Below are 22686 nucleotides of genomic sequence, written 5' to 3'. Positions count from 1 at the left end.
CTTCAGTCTTCCTGAGCTCAGTCACATCAACCCAGCCTACAAAGCCAAAAATGGACCAGCCCCTCCATGACAGCAATGGTCAAAACTCAAACTGTACCTCGAGCCCTTCAAGCTTCAAGTACAGCTCAGCTTGACCTGCCATCCTTCACGATGCGTGGAAGACGAGCATCAAGACTTTTCTCTGTCCTGCAGTCCAGGTGGTGGAACGAACTTCTTCTTGCTGTCCGAACAGCAGAGATTCTCATGGTCTTCAAACGCAGACGGAAGACCATCTCTTTATACAGCACTTAAGTGAACACTAATTTAAGTATTTGTTGAAATGTATCACACTTATCCTATGTCTAATGCCGTCTTTCTCTCTGGGTATCAACATGGGCTTCTGTTTCTAGCAGTATCTGAGTTCAGGACCGACTTTCTCTCTAACCTACTGGTAACTAGCAAAGATACATTCTCTAGATAGACAAAGCACTTTTGTGGATAAGATCATCTACTAAATGCTGTAAATCTAAAGAGTAGACTCTCATATTAAATATTAAATATGTGTTTTTCTCCCTTTCTACTGATAGAAGATGAATAAGCTGTACTTCAATGGAAAATAAATAAATGAAGGTCTAAACTGGTCCCTGACATTTGCACAGTACTGTATAATACCTTTTATGAAGATTGTGAGCCCACTTTGGATGGTGTGGGTCAAAAAACACCATAGTGCAGTTTGCATTTCTGATTTTCTTTGTCCAAGTTTTAGTCATGCCGTTGTACACACGAACCCTGTGCACACCTGCTGCTTTGTACACATACAGGGTCAGCTGAAACCAGACATCCTGATTAAAGCATGCGGTCCACCAACGTGAGCAACTGACCTGTGTGTGCTTCAGCTTCAAATGTATTCTTTCATACCAACTGTAGAAGAGATGACTGGTCTTTTCTGTGATTCTTTATGGATGTGAAAGCTGGACAATAAGAAAGTGCAACAGGAAAAATATTGGTGCCTTTGATCTTTTGACCAAATCAAGCCTCACCTCCCATTCCACACTCTCAGAAATAAAGGTACTAAATGTCACTGAGGTGCCATCCCAGGACTGTCACTGGGGTGGGACCCTCAAGGCTCCAACTCAGTATCTTTAGTCAGGGGACATAACTGAACCATAATCCACTGAAATGATATATTCTAAGATGTACTGACTCCACACACCCCTCCTCGCCTCCAGGCTTTTATTCTACTGTTCTGTTTTAAAACATTTGGTTATGAAAAGGAACAAAAACTTTTCACCTGGAGAACCTGATTTAAGGTTCACAATCACACCTTAAACCCACTGCTGGAGCTTTGAGGGAACATTTACACTGTTTCATCATCATCATCATCATCATCTTATTGAACTGCTTAATCCAGATACATTCACAGTACCAGTTGGGAGAGCAGAGAATCCCAGGCAGCCCTGTCCCCCACAATTACCTCCAGCTCATTTCTGGGGACCCTGAGCCGCTCCCAGGCCAAATTGGAGATCCCTACAGCGGGTCCTAGGATGTAATCCCTGTAATCCCTACAGCAGGTCCTAGGATGACCCCGGGGTCTCATCCCAGTAGGCTGTGCCTGGTAAATTCTCACTGGGAGGCGTCCAGAGGGCATCCTGATCCCTAACCTCAACCTCAGTAGGCTCCTCTCGATGTGGAGGAGTAGTGGCTCTACTCTGAGATGACCAAGCTCCTCACCCTTTCAGTGGAGTGTAGGCACTGCCCTGTGAAGAGGCTCATTTCCGCTGCTTGTATCCTCAATCTCATTCTTTCGGTCATTACCCAAAGCTCGGAACACAGGAGAGGGTGGAATGTAGACCGACTGGTAAAAAGAGAGGTTTGCCTTGTTGCTTAGCTTCCTCTTCACCACTACAGTCCAGTACAGTGACCACATTACTGCGACCGCCTGTCCCAGCCTGCGGCTGATCTCACCATCCCTCTTCCAATCACTTATCAAAAAGACCCCAAGATATTCAAACCCCTCCACCTGGGGCAGGTCCTCTCTCCTCACCTGGAGTGGGAATGCAATCCTTTGTTTGTACCTTAAGGAACTAAAATTGTACCTGCACAGATCCTTTTTTCTGACAGTATGAGCCAAGATAACCCATCTGAAGTTCTTATTTTGGAGACATTCTGAGAAGAAACAGTTCAACTAATAGAACAGGGAAGAAGGAGGATGGCCAGCAAGAGTCAGAACTTACTTCACGGCACATAGTAATGGCACTAATACAACTTCTCATTGGATTGAATGAGACTTTCCGTCAAGCTTATCCAACCTGATAAGAGATAGATGGATAGATAGATAGATAGATAGATAGATAGATAGATAGATAGATGAGAAACAATGTCATGTAAAGTATTCATATTGCATTTTACACTCTTGGTATATCTGTATGTCTAATTCCATTGTATGTTTAACCCTTTCTACAGCAGCCATGCATTGCAGTTTTCATCTATTTTGGATTCCACTCAGTTAAACTCTGCAATATATCTGTCCTGCAAAAGCATCAGTGGAATAGATTTTGGTGGAAATGTATATGATTTACGAAACAAAATGGAGAAAGCAAGTCAAACCAAGAGTTTTATTTAATTTAAAAGCTGTTTCTTTATTGTGTTAGTTGTGCAGGACTGTTTTTCAGAGCTGGGGGTCTCGCCGCTGCACTTTAACCCCCTCATTGCTCACTAACAGCTCAACGTGGGTTCACAGACAGCCAATAGTGCCCCAGTTAATCTGATAACAGAGTAATGGGAAAAATATTTATTTGATTGAATTGATTAAATATAAAAGTCCATTCTACTGGTGGAATGGCCACTAGGGGGCAGTGTAGAAAGTCGTTAATGAGAAAGGTCGACTGTTTGTTGCTCAGATTTGATTTCCATTGCAAAATGTTACATCAGGACATGCTTTTGATTTCGTTTTTGATTCTTTCAATCTGGAATAATATCTCTCTCTCTCTTTCTCTCTTCCTCTCTCTCCCTTTCTCTCTTTCTGTCCCCATTTTCTCTCACTTTCTAACTTCTCTCGCTCCTTCTTACTTCTGTAGGTCATTTTTGAGGCAGTGTCCGTGCAAGGGCATCCCGGCTTTATCTCAGTGGACGAGATTCATGTCTTGGCTCACCCATGCCGTAAGTTCTCTCTCTCTCTCTCTCTCTGTCTCTGTCTCTCTCTCTCTCTCTCTCTCTCTCTCTCTCGGAGCGTGTGCTCGCCCTCAGACTCCTGACCACACTGCAGGAGCTCAGTCTGTCGCCTGTTCTGAAGAGCTGCTCAAAGCCAGAGTAAACTTGTGTTTGTATGAGTGAGAGAGAGAGAGAGAGAGAGAGAGAGAGAGAGAGACAGATTGCAGAGTAAAACTCTAAATCCTCATCACTCTTGTTCTGACAGAAGGCCTTTGGCTCGCCTCTTTGATTCCCCTCCGGACAAAAACAAAACTCCACCCACATTTAGGAAAAAAGTCCTGCACTACAAAACAGTATCTTCTCAAGTGAAATGATCTTAAAGCTATTCGATGTATCTAGTATTTCTCATTCTGAGAAGGCTGTGCACTTATTATAAGATCATCTAGCTTATTTCTAGAAATGTTTTCCTTATTTTGAGTAAGTTTATTAAGTAATTTTATCCCACTCTAGTGGCAGGTAATTTTGTTGGTTTCAAGCACATTTCTTACAACAAGCACAGTTATTTTGTGCTATACTGAGATAAATTTACTCAATGAAATCACTCAAAATGAGTGGGAAATGACAAGAAATCAGTTAAATATTCTTAAATTAAGCTTATAACAACCTCAACCGGAGAAATATTAGATTTACTGCCTAGATTTTAGAATTTTACTTGACAAGACACTATTTCTCGCAGTGTGCACTCTCAGTGCACTGCATTGAGTGCTTTTGTCTCAGAAAGACAAAATACATAATGCACTTCATGTTAGGAGCTGCATTGTTGACTGGGTAGGATTCAAAACCTGCTGTCTCTACACTGCGAAAGTCTCTTGCCAAGTAAAATTATCTGAAATATAGTGAGCAAATCTAATATTTCTCCTATTGGGATTGCGGTAAACTTAATTTAATGGGATATAGTGGTATAGTGATATCATTTTTTTTACTTAAGAAATGACAGAACAAGTAAAAATGTCTAGAAATAAGCTAGATAATCTTATAATAATTGCACAACCATATTAACCAAATTTAATATATTTTGCATGTGTTTTATGATCATGTGTTTTATGATCTACACATATTGCTATATGCCTGGGTGGTTGGTTAGTGTAGTGGGTAACACCTCTACCTTCTATGCTGTAGACTGGGGTTCAATCCCCACCTGGGTAACCACCCTACACTGTACTGATAAGAGTCCTTGGGCAAGACTCCTAACACCACCTTCACCCACCTGTGTAACAATAATCAAATTCTAAGTCGCTCTGGATAAGAGCGTCTGCCAAATACCATAGATATGCTTATAATTTACTGCTGAAAGCCAAAAATCTCAGACGCTCTTTGTGTTATTTTATAAAAGTAATGTTTACAGCGAGAGAAGAGTTACAGCCTCATACGACGCCCAGCTTCTGAATGTAGCTTATGGAATATGAACATTATGAAGAACATGACGGACTGTGTTCTGGAACCACCTGTGGTCCTGAGGAGTTGAAGGGGTTAAGAGGGAGAATTTTAAAGATGCATGAAAGCATTTTTGAGTGTTTTGGTTGTGTTTTTGCGTGTCTGACAGGGAAGACGCCTCATTTCCTCCGGCTGCAGAATGTGGAGGTGAACGTGGGCCAGAATGCGACATTCCAGTGCATCGCAGGGGGCAAGTGGTCACAAGAGGACAAGCTGTGGCTTCAGGTGAGTGACTCGCGCTCGAGCTCAAGCTCTGTTCTTGGACGTTTCAGCGATTTGCAAATAGATTAGAGAGCCTTGTATTCTCCATGCTCGACCGCTCAGGCCTGATCTGATTACATACACTACAATCTGTGTGTGTGTGTGTGTGTGTGTGTGTGTGTGTGTGTGTTGGGGGGGTGGGATGTTTCTGACTCACCTTATTTGCATTGGAATGCTCTGGCCCCTCAGCAGCAGGAGAACGAAGATGCTCACTGAAACTAAATTACCTGCAGAAGATTTTCACCACTGTGATTTTTAATCCAGTTGATGTGTCTATGGTTGTGTTGGGGGGTTTGAGTGGGAGGGTGGGGGTCTCTCTCGTTCACTTACCTCTTTTCAGTGCTGATTCACTAAAAGTGTCCACCTTTCATTTATTTAATCACCAGTTCAAACAGGCTTAAGTACAGGCTTAAATGGTTCTAAATAGAACCATAAACACTTGAATAACCCTCTGCATGATTAAAGGCTTCTTTGCATCGTGAAAGGGTTCTTCAGACTGTTGGAGAGCGTGCTGTTGATGCTTCTATAATCGTTCTATAAGTTCTTCTATTGGTACAATGACAAGCTTGTAACAACAGAAGAACCCTTGGGATGTTATAAAGAACCTTTTTCAAAAAGGTTCTATATAGAGCCTTTTATTTATATATATATATATATATATATATATATATATATATATATATGTATATACACACACACTCATGTACATTTTCCATACATCTGAGAAACACTTTCACAATGCAAAGAACTGCTTAATCAGTTCTTATCATCAATTAGAACCATTTACTTTTCTAAAGGACCCTCAAAGAACCATCTTTTTAAAGAACGTACAGAGAAAATGTGGCATATTCCTCTCTTCAAAGTTCAGTTATAACATAACTACATTTAAACAACCATTAAGCGCAGCACATTCCTTTTTTGGAGGAGTTTTTGTGAGGTGAGATAAGATAATCCACTTGCATAATGAAGGAAAAGTCACCAAAACTTAATCAGTTCAAAAACTGATTAAAATGGGCCTCCTGGAAGAGCTGGTCGACCCCAAAACTGCCCCCATCAGGATAAACAGAACTGAAAGCATTGATCTCTGAGAGAGAGGAGAACATCAAGCTGCTTCAGATCTGACAACATCCACAGGGGTTTCTGTCCATCCTTCCACTGTGAGAAGACCACTCAACGCTGTGGGTCTGAAAGGAGGTGTAGCCGATCAAGAAGAACCTCACTGAGAAAAGGAGACGGACACATCAAACAAAGAAGCTGGAACGATGGACTGACCACCCCAGAGTCCAGACCTCAACACCAACATTACCTCAGAAAATCATCAACCAGCTTCTAAGACTGAGCTTTGGAGGCGTGTCTGCAGATTCTTTGAGGAGCTGAAAGTGAGGCTCCTGAGAAGAACGGAAGCTGGAATGAAGGGAAAGAGACTCACTGAACACTCACACAGCTGAGAGGAGATTCAGCTGCTGAGGCTTCTTTATAGTTTCATGTACATAATAAGGGTTTGGGCAGGAACCTGGACTGAACTGGAATTTAAATTATTGGAGGTTTCTGACTTTTTCACAGTCCTGTGTGTGTGTGTTTGTGTGTGTGTGTGTGTGTGTGATCTGCATTGTGTGTTTGAGGTTTGGGAGCAGTGTATGTACTGATGTAACTGTTTTAATTCTACCCCTGAAAACCGTGTCATTTTCCACCACATACACTGTAAAGACAATGATCTGAAGGGGAATTTCACCATTTTTTCACAATTTCTGCACAATTCAATCCATTTACAGTTGTGGTGATGGGAACCATTCATCGCCGTGACTACAACACAAATATAGCCATTTCATTTACCATCCAGAACCACCAGAGAACCTACATGAGTCTTCTGTGTTTATATGGAATGTTGATGATGGAAAATAGTGGAAAATCTGGAATAATCAGTTTTCTTTGGGGACTATTTTCCCCGCACAGCGCCCTGCATGTCTCCCTCCACCATGAATGGAGTTGAAGTTCTCTAAACTACCATAAAACAGCGTCTCAGTCATCAGGCAGTGAATTCAGAACCATCTCATGTAGGAACTCTCTGTGAGGAGCTTTTAGAGGGGGACGTCTGGTTCCCATCACTACCACTGTGAGCAGTTCTGACTCTGTAAGTTTATCTAGAACGGAGCGTTTCACACTGAACCGCTCTGAATGACTATGTTTATGTCTTATGTCTTATGGAATGTATACAAAATATTAGTTTTGAATATGTTTAGTGGTATATTTGTTCAGAGATGCTTTGCCAGTTTTCCCCCATGTTATAAGTTTCTGCTCCCGACTAATGTCACAACAATTCCATCCACAGTCTGTTCAGTGTAGCTTGGGCTGGTGATGTGTCTGATTTGTGTGCGTCACTCTTGCAGCAATGGAATGGGAAGGACACATCTCTGATGGTCACTCGCTCAGTGAACCAGCGCCGGTTCTCCGCCATCGTCCGCGTGGCCGACACGTCCCAACGTGGCACTAGCCGCTACCGCTGCGTGATCCGCTCTGACGGCGGCTCAGGAGTGTCCAACTACGCCGAACTGAGCGTGAAAGGTAGATTATACAAACACACAGGGATGTGAAAACGCTTTCAAGGCTTGCTCGGCCTTCAGTGAAGGCCTTCTGATGTATTTCTAGAGTATTTTTATATCGTCCTTGTTTTATTCAAACTCTGTCACTGTTCAAGTCAAGTCAGGCTTTATTGTCATTTCAGCGTTTTACAGGTACACAGTGAAACAAAGCAACAGTCCTCCAGGACCAACACAGGAACACTAGTGCGAGACAACAGAATAAATAAATATTAAAGACTTATAATAAATACAAAACAGAGCACAGGCAGCACACGGTATGGAGAGCATGCCGCTGTTGTCGAAAGAAATCTCGTATCCATATTTTTGATGTTTTTCAGTTTTTACATTATTTTAAAATACCTTTTAACCTTTACATTGTTGGTAAATGTCATGATGAATGGGCTAAAACAAATGACCTAATATGAGTTGGAAAAACATCTGGTTCCATTGACTTATATTAAAAGTAAAGTAGGTTTTTTCCTTCTCCTGTAAAGTTCACAGTTTGGAGATACGCGGTTTTGTTCTGACAACAGAGATGTGGAGCTGTGCAAAGGAGGATGTGACATACTATGACATAATAGCAGCTTAGCAGATAGCCCAGCATATATGAGCACAACGGTGACTGAGGCAGCAACCAAAGAGCAATATACAGTATACAGTTTTTGGCAAAAAATCATATTAAATGATGCTTTTCAGTGACGTGCAGTAATTATATTTAAATGCAGACACAATTTGGAACTACAAGAAGTGGGGAGTGAAGTTTGGAGTGAAGTCTGTTCTCTGTATTCTTCATTCCTGAAACGCTCAGTGGAAAACTATCCAATCAGAATTGTTCTCTCTGTGGTATCTAGGTAGATGCAGCCGAGTGAGCTCTCCTATTGGTTTGGACTTCAGGAGCTGGACTGAAGGCCTTACATGTCAGATTAACTACCGATATAATTAGGACGTGACAGAGGAACCAACCAATCACCCAATACAATGGGTGGAACCAATTTAGTGAGAAAAATGTCCCTTCTGGAAGTTCTAGATATGTCACTGACTGTGAATATGATAGTCTAAGCAATGTTTCCGGTTAGTTGTTAGGAATGTTAAGTGGCGGCAGCTCTATGGAGGACTCTTTACTGAAAGAGACACTGTAAAACTGATACAAGCTCAGATATATGATACTGTCTGTTACAAGTTTCAAACGTCTATTTCATCTATAACATCCAGAAAGAGAAAGACGCATGTGCTCCAGCGCTGGTGTAGTAGTGCTAACACAGTATCAGAAATGCCATAGGGGCACTAGCTAGTTTTTTTTTACAATGATGTCACAAAGCAGCTTTACAGAAGTTTGTAAACACTGTGTCCACTCACTGTCCACTCTATTAGACACTCCTACCTTGTCGGTCCACCTTGTAGATGTATACTCAGAGACAGCTCATCTGCTGCTGCACAGTTTGTGTTGGTCATTCTCTAGTCCTTCATCAGTGGTCACAGGACGCTGCCCACAGGACGCTTGTGGCTGGGTATTTTTGGCTGGTGGACTATTCTCAGTCCAGCAGCAACACTGAGGTGTTTAAAAACAGCAGCTCTGCTGTGTCTGATCCACTCAGACCAGCACAACACACACTAACACACCACCACCATGTCAGTGTTACTGCAGCACTGAGAATGACCCACCACCCAAATAGTACCTGCTCTGTGAGGGTCCATGGGGGTCCTGACCACTGAAGAACAGGGTAACAGAGTATCAGAGAAACAGATGGACTACAGTCTGTAACTGTAGAACTACAAAGACCAGCTATACAGTAAGTGGAGCTGATAAAGTGGACAGTGAGCGTGCTCATAATGTTATGCCTGATCACTGAATAACGTCAATGAAGTAATAAGTGACATAAATTTTAAAGTTTGGGTCACAACATTTCCTTCATGCTCCCAGTTATTTTTTAAACTTCCACCAGAATTGAACAAATTCTGGGTTTTAATAGCTGTTTCAAGATCATTTGTAAAGATGTAAAGCTTCCTCAACTATTACAGAAGCATCTACAGCTTTGTTCATAATACATGAAATATTAGCATCATATTTCAGCCATTCTATGCGTGCATTTGCACCAAAATCGGTTTGATATTATTGTAAACAATGATTCCAGACTTTCCCTGATATTCTGTCCATTGTGATTCAGACATATGATGCAGACTGATGAAAGCAGACCTGCCCATACTCTAAAACTCTGTCAGCAATCGCCATGAACCTCCAAACCGGCACCAGCAGGATTCCTTCAGAATCATTACCCACAAACAGTTCATTATTTCAGCTAGCCTCACTAACAACTACTGCCAGGCTCTCTCTCTGCTCTCCTCCTCTCCGTCGCTCTCCCTCTAGGCAGCTCGTTTCTCCTTCCAGTTATATTTCGGGAAACAGACAGATCGTATTGTTTAAGGGAGGGAGGGAAGCAGAAAGACAGAAAGAGCTCTTTCCATCCCTGCCAGGCCCCATAGCCGCTTGTTAGCGAGTGGTTGGTCCGCCTGGCTGGAGCGAAATGCTAACCGCTGTTTGGCTTTCGCTGTGCCCAGCTTGCTTTACCTTAGCCAAATAAAACCTTTAGTGCCGCTATTTACCCCTGTTAAACTGGGCCTGTGAAACGCTCTCCTGTGGTGTAGAGAGAGAGAGAGAGAGAGAGAGAGAGAGAGAGAGAGAGAGATATCATGGAAATGGAAAGAACAGGAGAGCGAGGGGAGAAATCACGAGACTGTGTGAACTGGCTTTAATTGAAAATGGGAGAACGCTGATAGAGAGGATGGGACCCACAGAAAGGCAGAGAGTTTCTGGTTTGGCTTGCTGTTTATAGCATTTGACTGTTAATTAATTTTGGGTCAGTGCTCAGGATTGGAAAAAAAAGCTGAGCAGAACCTCTATTGTGGTTCCAACACCATGACGTTCCTACTCTAGTTTGTTTTATACATGCTGCATGCTAGTGTTACATTAAAAGACCTGTATTAGTCCCACAAATGGGAAAATTTCACCTCCACATTTAACCCATCTGTGCCGTGAAACACCACATACACAATACTGAGCACACACACTAGGGGACAGTGGGCACACTTGCCTGGAGCGGTGGGCAGCCCTATCCACAGCACCCAGGTAGCAGTTGGGGGTTAGGTGTCTTGCTCAAGGACACCTCAGTCATGTACTGTCAGCTCAGGGGATTGAACTGACGACCTTCGAGTCACAGGGCTGGTTCCCTAACCTCCAGCCCACGACTGCCCCATATGTGTTCATCTTGGTATGTTTCCTTAGTGTTTGGAAGGTTTTTTAGTGGCTAATTTATCTTCATAAAAACAGTAGAAAAAGGCAATGGCGTAACCCTGGATGTGACATTAAGCCCTATTCAAGCTGGATTAGTATTACATGGGGACATGCTGTAATTTGAGTGGCTACCAACGAGGTCATTTCTGTAATTTTTATAGTCGGCTCAGGAATAATTCCAGAGTGAATTACCTTCTATAGTTCTCCAAACTCAGAGCCCCTCAGTAACAGCAGCCCTGCTCGAATCAGCATCTCAGTAACGGAATAACAAAATCAGGTAATAGAAAACGGACGAGGCTGATGTCGGCTTATTGTTCGCCAGCTTCTTGTTCAAATTAAACATATAAACAGTTAAACATATAAACAATATAAACTGCTGCACCATTTAAGGTGGATTGAGAAAACTAGAATAAGAAGCTGACTTAAGCTTCATAGAAAACTGACACCCGTTTCCGTTTTTGTGACCCGAAGACGAGGCTAACAGCTTAAAACGGAGCTTGATTTGACACTTAATCCTCAAGTTCATGTCGAGACTGAAATCTACAGTACGTTTGGTAGTGTCTGAATTATAAAGTCAAGAAAAATGAAATATCTTGAAAGCTCCTAATGTCAGCTCTAGTTTAAATAGGGACATTTGTAGCAGTCATGTAAGTAACGTTCTTTATTTGAAGGGCAGAATGTAGTCAGTTATTAAGAGAATATCATGTGTAGACTAGTTAAAGAGAGCCTGTCAGGAGCAAACAATGATGTTAACCTGGCGGTTTATCACCTGTTTAAATTTAATAGGCACGAATTTTCAATTCTGGAGTCATTATGAAGCGACAGACTCATGTCTGCTGAAGCTCTGAGCTGTTTATGCTTGTAGCACTGCTGTTCTTGACATAGTTTCATTTTCACTCAGCTGTACTGACAGCTGCAAACGGCACGTTGTCCCAGAAAGGCCAGAGATTTTTTAAACAGACAAAATAGTAACTAAAAAAATAAGCACACTTTATTTTGTTCTGCTAAAACAGTAACAAATGACTGAATATTTCAGGCATATGGTCAAGTGGTCAAGTAAAAAATAAGGTGGATACAAAGGCAAAGTAAGGCGAGGTCAAGTGAGTAGGAGAGGATGGGATGTGAGTGGGCTCAAAAGTAAATGACACTCAACGTCCCCCCAAACCTGCACAGCCCCACCTGATGTCATCATCCATTGTGATGTTTCCCAGTATTCCCCCTAGTGGAATATGAACCTCACTCCATTCAGTAAACCAGCAAAACTGATGCCACCTCACTAAACGCATTGAACGCATTGAACTGCCTTCTATATCATCCAGGTAACAAATATCCAGTCAGACTCATCTGTCTTCCTATCAGACGTAATGTTACTGGACATGTCTTCTTATCTGACACAACCTTACAGCACATCTGTCTCTCGGAATCTTTAGGACGATCGTAAAAAGTGATATATGAACGTGTAAAACTAACTCTCTCTAAACCGAAACTTAAAGACTTAAAGTCGTACTGCTGACTCTTTTGCAGTGATTCATGGTCTGTTAAGGACATGTCGAGAGCCTGGAGGTCAAAGACCTAATTGGCGTAAACCAGGGTGTACAGGTACTGTGGAGCTGAGCCTTTCAAAGCCAGGAATGTGAGAACCAAAGCTTTGCGTCTGAGTTTTGCTACCATAGGGAGCTAGTCAAGTGAGATCAGGTGAGCAGTGATGTGGGAGAACTTGGAAGGTGGTGGACCAGGCAATCCAGAGCATTCTGAATACGCTGTAGAAGAGAAATGGCATATGAAGGAAGGTCTGCATGGAGGAAATTACTGCTAGAAATGAAGCTACTTGTTGAGGAACATGCTGATGTTTTTAGCCATGCATGATGGATGGACAGAGAAGAACGTTTGAGAGAACGGTGGATGACAAAGAAAACAAATAGATCCTTCAGTAAATCAAGCCTCATCTCTCACTTGAAGCCCGGGGAACCAAACTGAAGGTCTTTTTTTTGGACATACTGTAAGAAGAACCAACTCATTTGAAAACGCGGTGTATCTGTAGCAGACGGAACCAGAGGCATGCAGATGAGGCTAGTTTTAAGAGCTTTATAAACAAAGGGGCGATCCAAAAACACACAAACATGAAAATCAGGGTCAGGAACAGAATACATTCACAGAAACAGGCAACATGCACAGAAAAAGGCTTGGTGTGCACAGCAAACGGTGACGATACTTTGCGATGAGCTACAGACAGGCACGATACATATGAAAACAGGTAGAAATGATTAGAAGTCTGGAGAGGCTGAACAGTGATAGGTGGATCTGGAGTCCCGATTCACGTGAGGGAGCAAGGGGTTTTGGGAAATGCAGTCGAGACGGCTGTAGTTCCAGCTGGGCTGGAGGGAGGCATGACAGACAGTTGTGCTCATTGAAGGTAGAAGAGAAAGAGGATGGCAAGATTGAAGGAGGAAATCAGAGGAACCACAAACGAGCCATGAAGAAGCCTGAAGATCCAAGCAGAAGGCAGGACATTCTGGAGAAGCATGTTCTATGTACGTATGTGGTCTCCAGGGGTCAGACTCTGCCTGACTGTGCTTCACAAGGAAAAATAGGTAGTTGTATCTAATAAACTGGCAACCCTGTCCATCTGTTCGTTTTGTTTGGTGCTCAGAGGCTGACTTGGGAATGCTGTTAAAGAGGATGGAGCAGCCAGAGAGGCAAATGGTTTCTGGTTTGGCACGGCTTCTGTCTGGAGGGACGGGCAGACTAGGCAACCTTGATTCGTCCTGCACCTGCCTTGAACCTGGGCATGGCCCTCATCCAGAGACCTTTATATCCTGTAAAATCTGGCCAGGTTCAGATTTTCTGAGCCACATGTGGTCCAGTCTCTCAGGGCTCTGGCTGGGAGAACAGATCAAATGAAGGCCATGTCTGGGTTTCAGAGTAAAGTCATAAGAATTAATATCCTGTTTGCATGATGCTGATTGTGCTGATGTACTTTACTGGTGTAGATTTCTAGTAGATTTTTCTAGTAGAACAAGCCTTAAGGGAGAACGGGGTTGGTTGGCACAGGATTCACCCATTGTCATAGACCCCCCTTTATGTCATACACAATACACACACACACTTTCTAAGCCGCTTGTCCCTCAGGGTGGTGGTGGGGGGGGGGGGGTTGGGGGTGCTGGAGCCTATCCCAGCAGTCATTGGGTGGAAGGCAGGATACACCCTGGACAGGTCGCCAGTCCATCACAGGGCAGTCATACAGAATACAGCAAAAAAAAAAAAAACTGAGCATATAAAAAACTGACAGTATCAAGTATTTTCTAGTTAAGTAGTGATGTCATGACAAAATGTATGTTATAACAAATAATCAGAGCTTTTAAATTTAAACCATTACAAAGATGTATGTTTTTGAATCAAACATAGGAAATATGTCAATCTTTTTTGTCTTTTATTTGCCTAAATTTTGTCTTTTTTTTATTCAGTGAATTAAACATTTTGTAGGAATAAACTAATAACATAACAGTTCATTAATTTTCCAAAATAAAAAAATAGCATCTTTATAGTTTGGATTCTTTTTATTAAAAGAATCCAAACTCTTAATTATTAAAGTTTATTCTTGAGTCACCTTCATCTTATATATAGGACAAAAAATGTGCTTATAGATTTCATGTAAATTTAATATAAACAGTGAAATAGAGCACTGATAGAGACACTAGCTCTAAATGTGGCCAGCTTGGCACGTGCCAACAAGCCCCCAAAATCAATGTGCCAACCAACCCCACACACATCAGGGCTCAACTTTTATATTCATTGATGACTTTCAAGTAATGCTGGTTCCCATTTCTATAGAATAAAATTCAAATATTGTACTGTTGGCATAGAGTAATACATGATTTAACCACAGAGCAACATAATAGACACATCATATAGCTTTAGAACAACGAACAACAACATAAACAACATTTACGTCCCTCTTCTAGAGGGTGCACACGCTCCATGAAGCCCCTGGCATGGTCACCAACACGGCCGCGCCACACAAGTGTTCAGAGGCCAGTGCCAGTTATAAAAATTGTAGCATGGACAAAATAGATGCCAGGGAGTTCCCACATAGGTCCCTTTACTGACCCAGAAGGTACCACTGTGCCAACCAACCCCATTCACACCTAACATCATAGTAAATTGCCCTAATATTTTGGTGTATTTAAAAGCTTTCACTGTTGAAAATGATGGTTTATTATGAGAGATTAATTACACCCCACATTCCTCAGTAGATCTGAGTGCCACAGCGAAGGGTGGTTAGTATGCTAAGCGTGCCGTCGTGTTCAGTAGCTGCGCTTGTATTTACAGAGGGACGTTCTCGCTGTTTGCTCTGACGTGAGTGCCAGCATTCAGCGCCATCTGGCTTTACCCAGCATGCTCTTGGGGATACGGGGAAGAGGTTGGGGGGGGTTGCCTTCCATGAGGTTGTGGGTGTCTCATGGCTTGATGCGCCTCAGGTGTTCAAAGGCTTGGAAGCGTCAAAGCACACGTGGCGTCTTGGGAATTCAAAGGTGCGCATGTTCATAAGCCAACAGAGGGATGATGTACCACAACATGGCCCCGGGGAAATGAACAGAGGGCAGTGCAATACGAGGCCAATGCAATGTGCTGCGGAGTAATAGAGATGCTAAGTGAAATATGGATTCATTACGGCTGGCAGCGCCGGGGATCCAATCCGATCGGAAAGCTGTGTGGTTAGTGGTGGTGGCAGCGTGCCAGCCTCACACTGAAGTTTATTAAAAAGCCTTTGCATCTCGGTCAGAGATTTGCAGGACTGGGCGTGTTAACGTTAATCAAACTTCTAAAACCTCTGCAGCTTAGAAAGCCAAGGGCCTCCTCTGTATCTCAGCCCGGGCAGACTCCCTGAAACGGGTGGGACATCTAAGAACTCTGAAATAAGTGTTGGACAGTGTTGATGAAGTTTGAACCTCCTGTAATGTTTCGAGTAAAATTGACCCATTTCAAAGTTTAAAAATACAGTGAGAAGGTTTTAAAAACTGTTTAAAGCAGGGAAACTTTTCTCCTGGACTTATGGCTCATTAATGTGATTTGGATCGAAAAGGTCAGAAGAGGTGTTTTGTTTGTACTGACCAACGTTCCCTCATGACAGAAAATGTGTCAGAAATATTGAAAAAGTCCAATAAGGATAAATAAAATTGAATTGAATTCAAAATTGTTGAATTTCTAGTTTGAAACTGTTTTGTAATCTGTGATGGGTGGTAAACTTGATTGCACTAACTATTGATAAAATTGATGTTAATTGAGCTGAAGATGTTTATAGAGAAAAAATATATATTTTCCACTACTTTCAGACGATGAACCTTGTGGTTCAGCTGTTCTGTGAAACAGGTGAAAATAACATGAATGTTAAAGTAATAATATTTTCCAAACAGACTAATTGTAAAAGTTTAGAATGAGTATTTTCAGAAAATTAAAAAGCAGTTTTATTGTAGATGCATGTATAAATGCTAAATGCATCAACAACGGCGTCCCTCATGTTCCAAAAGCAGTGGCCAAATCTCACTGAATGTAGTAATTTTGCGCCAAGAGAGGTTAATAAACGGATTATTATAGTTTGTTATTTAATAACGTCATTTTTACCATGTCATAATTCCTAATTCTTCCCAAAATACTTTAAATTGTGAGCAAATTGTCAGCTTACATTTTTATAACATCTCATTCTACCCTGTGTAGATTTTTATTGAATTGAAAAGTGTATTGAATAAGTTTGCGTTAGTGATGATATTGATAGCACCAGGACTCAGTTAGCTTGAGGTTCTACATAGTGCCAAAAAAGGGGTTCTGTGACAACATCAAAACCCTTTTTGATGCCATACTGAACCTTTTTTGCATAGGTTCTTTGGAGAACCTTGTACATCATTTTCTCCATCATAGCCACGTTTAAGCATTCAAATGGTTCTCATGGTTCTATATGGAACTGAAAAAACCTTAAAGAACCATATTTTAGAGGATGCCGCTGACAATATTTGACAATGCTGCACAAAAGTCTTACAACTTGCATACGAACTGGTGGATTCGTGTGTCCGTCTACATTCTGTGTGAATCTGACCGACAGACACTCAGCAGATCACTAAGGACTGACCGTCACGCCGGAAACCCTTCATTCTTCATTCGGTCCACATCGGAGACTCGTGTGAAACGGCGTCAGAGAGTTTACAGCTGCTGAAGCTGCTGCAGCGGGTTTGGAAAGTAGTGATGAAGAAAACGGAGCGTTTAGATATGAAACATATCGTTTCTTTTAGAACGAAACAGAAACTTTACAGGAGAAGGAAAAAACCTACTTTACTTTTAATGAACGTCAATGGAACCGGACGTCTTTCCAAGTCATTCTGAGCCCTTTCTTTTCATCTATTCATCATGAAATTTACATAAGCGAAATGTACATAAGTACACAGTTTCAAAAACTGAAATGACGAAAATTGAGATACGAGATTTTGTTCCGACAGCAGCGAAATGAGGATCATGTTTTCTGAAGGAGAATTTAGGTAGAAATGAACAAATCGAGAAAATGGCCTTTAGACCACAGACGGATAATAAACAACAAGCCACAAGAGAAACAGAAAAACAACAGTTGACTCAGCACGTCATAAACCGGTCAGCTATTGCCAGCGGACAACACAGGAGACCAGATTACTGCACCTCATGGTTCCTTTCATGTTGTTTTAGTTTACACTAGAGAGAGAGAGAGAGAGAGAGAGAGGGGCTGTGCAGTGAGTCTAACAGAGAAAGACTGAGTTCTCCTCGGAGCAGGAGGCCGAAGTGTAAGTACTGCATGGTGCATTCTCAAACCCTCATAAAGGCGCCCAGGCAGTGAATATATGAGTGTGTTTGGGGGGACGGAAAGTGTGGGAATTACGCATACTGGGAGAGATTAAAAGGAGTTTTATAAATGGGGTGCCTACCGCAAGGTACAGGGGGTCATTAATAACCTCCATCTGATGGGGAAAAAAGAATAGAGCGATAGAGGCAAGGAGAGGGAGCTAGAGAGAGAGAGAGAGAGAGAGAGAGGTATAGGGATATCATAAAGGCTCTATGATGCTGTAAAGAATTCCACTTCTCCTTCTCTCTACTTCAGCTTTACTTTAGCACAAAATGCGACTTTTTAAGGCTCAAATGTGCGCAATGTGTCTGAAATTAACATTCAGCTAACTAAAGTTGTAGTAATGGGCGATATACCAGTTCATCCAGTATACCAGTTTAAATTCTACGTCAGGTGTGAGTTTCATCACTGTTCTATCAGTGCGGCACAAATAAATTGAGTTGCCCTGCGATGGATTGGCGACCTGTCCAGGGTGTATCCTGCCTTCCGCCCGAAGACTGCTGGGATAGGCTCCAGCACCCCCCCGTGACCCTGACGGAGAAGTGGCTTAGAAAATGGATGGATATTGTGGCGTACAAACGGTGCAAACCATGATGGTGTTACCCTGTTTAGCTGAATGGCCGAGTCAGGGATGTTTCAGTCACGTTTCAGATGTAAACGCTGCAGACTTTTGATTGCCTCCCGTTGTCTGGTCCGTTTCGTCTGAATAAGGAGTTTGTGATTGGCCGACTGAGCTACGCCATGCACATTCAGGACTGATGTGGAGAGTGTATTGATAATACAGTGGCAGCACTCACACAAACAAATTTCATTATCATAAGTAAATACGTTAACTTTAATGTTCAAATATGAACTTCTCCTTTTGATTATGTGGGCCTGTTATCAGTCTGAGTAGGCCGTGTGTGTGGCACATTACCTGTGCGTTTAACCTGGTAAGTTTCCTGCTTATTACATCCTAAGTTTTTCACATTTCCACATTTTTTCTGCTGGAACTTCTCTGTGTAGGTAACGCTGCTTCCACTAAAGCAACCAGAATAACAACGATGATGAGCACAGCTCACTCAAGTGTTTGAGCTTGAAAACAACTTTAGCTCTCAGTTTCAGTGGTTTGGCCGCTGATGATGTGCAGAGAAAATGGCTTTGTGTGATTAATAAAGAAATAAACTTTGTCATACAGAGGAAAATAACCTCTGTGTCAGCATCTCCACGCTGCTGACTAACGTTAACCTGCAGCTTGTGGTGTACAGTTGCTGCTTCAGCCGCTTTCAGAGGAACAGTTTTCATTTCTCCCTCTAAAGCTGTCGGTATCTGAGAGAGCGAGAGCTCAGCGGGAGGAGATGTTCGTTCACTGGAGCCAGGATTTGTGGAAAACGTCTGCAGTGGCGCTGCAGACCCGGACGACCCGGTGCACCCCTGCTGGTATATGTGTGTATGTTGAGCTTTTTGAACTACTTTATTGTTGTTGCGCGGTTTTAACATCCCCAGGCTAACATGGCTAATCTATCATTTTGGTTATAGTTATTTTTATCCCCATTAATTCATCACTCTGTTACGGAGGGGTCACTAACGAGAAAATAAAATGGTCAGGAGAAAAATCTGTCCCCACAGTTTAGTGATTTGTACTCTCAGTTTATAAACTGTGCCCGCAGATTTGTAAACTGCACTCTTGATTTTAATTTCAAATTAATTCAATTTTAGAAACGGTGCCCACTGATTCGTTAGCTGTTAAGGACGTTACCTCTCGCTGCTACGGCACAGGCCACTTTCATGACTATTTTGAGAAAATTGAGAATTTTTTGACATTTTTGAACGAGGGCAGGCTACTGGACGACACAACTGTGGCAACCTTTCGTGATGAAAAGATAAATATAAACAAGTAACGTTACGTGAAATAAATCAGACGTTCCCAGAAAGTAGGTTGTGTAATTGGGCTGTACCCTGTGGGGACTGATTTTCCTCCTCACCGTGTTTTTTCTCGTTAGTGACCCCTACCGGGGGCTCCGTACTCTGTAAACGTCAGCTGACGTTACTGTGCTCTGACAGCTGTGAAGGAATTTCAAACAAAGTATTTATACCTTATATTTAGTTTGGGCCACATTGTTGTCTGTTTGGTTCTCCAACCATTTCGGGCTCATCCTCGAACTTCAGTCTTGGCAGGAGATAAAGTGAGACATCTTTCTGTGGTGAGATGAAGTGATATGAACGCCTTAAGGGCCACATTAAGGGCCTATTACACCAAAAGCAATGCGAACTGCCTGCTTTATTCTTACGAGTAAAGAATGGAAGCTCTTTCTTACTCATACACACTCCAGAGAGATGTACAGTGTTAAATGACCCACACGGTCCAGTGCTCACTCCTCTTTGCCTTTGTACCATTCGTTCTCTCTTTGGTCCAGACTCGCAGTCTTTCCTTGCGCACCATGTAGTTTTCCATCACGCCCCCCTCCCACACATCTCCTCTCCCTCCTCTCCCTCCCTTCCCTCTTTATCTCTAATTCCTCCTCTTTAGTGTCAAACCTCTCCCGTCCTTCATTTTTAATATATGCTAATCTGCATTAAGGCAATATTCATTCTGACAGGCTGAGTCTCCTCACAATTTCATTCCGAATCACTCGGAACAAAAAAAGAAACTCTCCATACATTATTGTGTCATTTATCTACATTAACATCGTCCCGTTTCCCTGAAAGAGATGAGCAAGAGAACATTTACACAGTCGGTTGTAGCCAAGGAAACCGGAGAACTGTGGAAGTTCCTTCTGAGAAGTTTTCAGAAGGATCTCTCAGAAAAATGTGCTGTTTCACGTCATCGGTGCTTCAGTAGCACACGCTTAAAAGGATGGCGTTTCAAGGGTTCTGCAGTAAATACAGTGGTTCTAGATAGAGCCATGGACACTCAAAGAACCATTTGCATGCTTAAATAGTTGTTTGCATGGTGAAATGGTTCTTCAGATTGGTTCTGGCATATGGTTCTATATAGCACTAAAACGGGTTCGGCTATTGTTCCGATGTCTAGCTTGTACACAGAGATTAACAATGCTTTTGGTGCTATATAGAACCATTTCCCAAATGGTTCTATTTAGAACCATATACAAGATATTCTCCGTCCATCAATCCAAAGAATGATTTCCATTTAAGCATGAGAACCATTTAGGCATGCAAGTGATTCTTTGAGTGTTCCTGGTTCTATGTAGAGCCATTGTCTTTACGAAAGGACCCTTGAAGAACCATCTTTTTAAGAGCTGTGGGTTTGCAGAACATTACTTTGACTCGCCAGCCTTCGTTCAGTTCTGTAAACAAGCACAAAACAAACAAATACATCAGGCCAGGCTTGTCAAAGCGCAGTTCTACCAATTTTTGAAATTTCTGCATAACTCAGTGGTTGAGATGTGAACAAAGCCGTTCAGAGAGGTTTGACTTTGGAGAAACTTACTGCCACAGATCTCTTTACAGAGGTGGTCATAGGAACCAGGGGTCGCCATGACTACAACACAGATATAGACACTTTATTTACCATCCAGAACCACCAGAGAACCACTCCTGCATGTTCCTCTTTGCTATGAATGGATTCTTCAGGCCAATAGCTTCTCGAAAAATGCCGTTTCAGGGATGGCACCTGGTCATTTTTTTGTACTTGAGTGTAATTACATAGTTAGATTAGTTACTTACATAGTTGTGTATCTTCTGTTTGTGAAAATGTTTTAATATGTACTGCTCATCTGAAAAACCCTGAGTTTTCTTTGGGAAGCAGGAAATTTTGCCTGGCAACACCCTGTATTTCCCTTTTCACCATGAATAGATAGTGGGCCAAAACCTTTTCAAAACTATTGCAAAACAATCAGCGCTTTCCATCCTGGAGGCAGCTGGCTGACAAATCCATCCATCCATCCATCCATCTTCTAAGCCGCTTCTCCGTCAGGGTCGCGCGAGACAGTCACTCACACTCTCACACCTAGGTGCAATTTAGCATGTCCAACCGGAGAACCCAGAGGAAACCCATGCAGATACGGGGAGAACATGCAAACTCCACACAGAGAGGACCCTGGTCGCCCGGCTGGGGAATTGAACCCAGGCCCTCCTTGCTGTGAGGCGACAGCGCTACCCACCACGCCACCGTGCCGCCTGGCTGACAAGTCACTGCCCTCAAAACTTCCTCTCTCTATGGGCAGAAAAGGAACCTTAACAGGCATCGCATTCAGGGCACTCTACAGAACCATAATGCATCATATGTTTCACTGGGTAAAATACCTTTTATCTGTTTACGTGCAGTCACTCGTGATTTACACTCCCCTCCGACTGTAAAGGTGGGTCACCTCAGTGTTTACGGACCCCAATCATTCAGCAGCTGTTTTTCTGCATTGACACTGTTGTGGGGAGTTGTTGTGTATGAAGGTCAGGCTGCTTTAAGACGTCGTGTCTGTTGTTATATATGCGACTCTCACGCCTCCTTCTTGTGAGCAGTATTGTGGAACTGTGAATGTGATGCTGCTTTGGCTTGGCCAAAACAAAGCACGTTAGGAGGCCTCCTGAGTGGACTGCACTGAATGTCTCAGACATCAGACGGTGAATTCATTTCATTTTCTGTCATTTTCTGTGAGGGAGCTTTGAGAGGTGGACGTCTGGTTCCTATCACCACCACTGTGAACATTCTAACAGGGTAAGCTTCTCTTAACCGTTTAATTATGTAGATACACCCGTTTAAATACCCCAGTCAGGACTGCTGAGAATGACAGGCAGGTTATTGGGCACTGCATAGCTTTCGAATGACAGTGCACCAACCAGACTGGATAATGCACACAGTTATCCGTGTCCCTTAGGTTACTCAGCACTAGCACTAGTGCTGGGATAGTTACGGTGATGTTTTGACAGTTTCTGACTGGGTGCTTTAGACCATTTGAGACTGGATTTGGTATCTTGTATGCTGCAGACCCCTACAACAAGTCCTCAGTTTGGTCGACGTATCAAAACATGACCCTAGAAACTGTCCTGTTTGGGCAGCTTAGCTTGTACTAAGTGCGAAACCGTGTCTATCTGACTTTTGATTGAGCTCTTTCTTGAGGGACTTATATATAGGC

At 42.5% G+C, this 22686-nt stretch overlaps 1 protein-coding gene across 14 annotated transcripts in view; it reads left to right on the top strand.

Moving 5' to 3' along the window:
- The window catches only part of ptprt (protein tyrosine phosphatase receptor type T), a 475774-nt gene that overhangs the window by 139242 nt on the left and 313846 nt on the right, over window positions 1–22686 (top strand). For all 14 annotated transcript variants that reach the window (XM_017723239.2, XM_017723236.2, XM_017723234.2 and 11 more), the window contains exons 4-6: window positions 3057–3138; window positions 4733–4848; window positions 7272–7446. In XM_017723239.2, the coding sequence (XP_017578728.1) occupies window positions 3057–3138; window positions 4733–4848; window positions 7272–7446 (373 nt within the window). The remainder of the gene's footprint in view (window positions 1–3056; window positions 3139–4732; window positions 4849–7271; window positions 7447–22686) is intronic.

The sequence above is a fragment of the Pygocentrus nattereri genome, chromosome 26, assembly GCF_015220715.1.
Source record: "Pygocentrus nattereri isolate fPygNat1 chromosome 26, fPygNat1.pri, whole genome shotgun sequence".
NCBI lineage: Eukaryota > Metazoa > Chordata > Actinopteri > Characiformes > Serrasalmidae > Pygocentrus > Pygocentrus nattereri.
The sequence above is the reverse complement of the archived record's forward strand: the minus strand, read 5'-3'. Positions and strand labels throughout refer to the sequence as shown.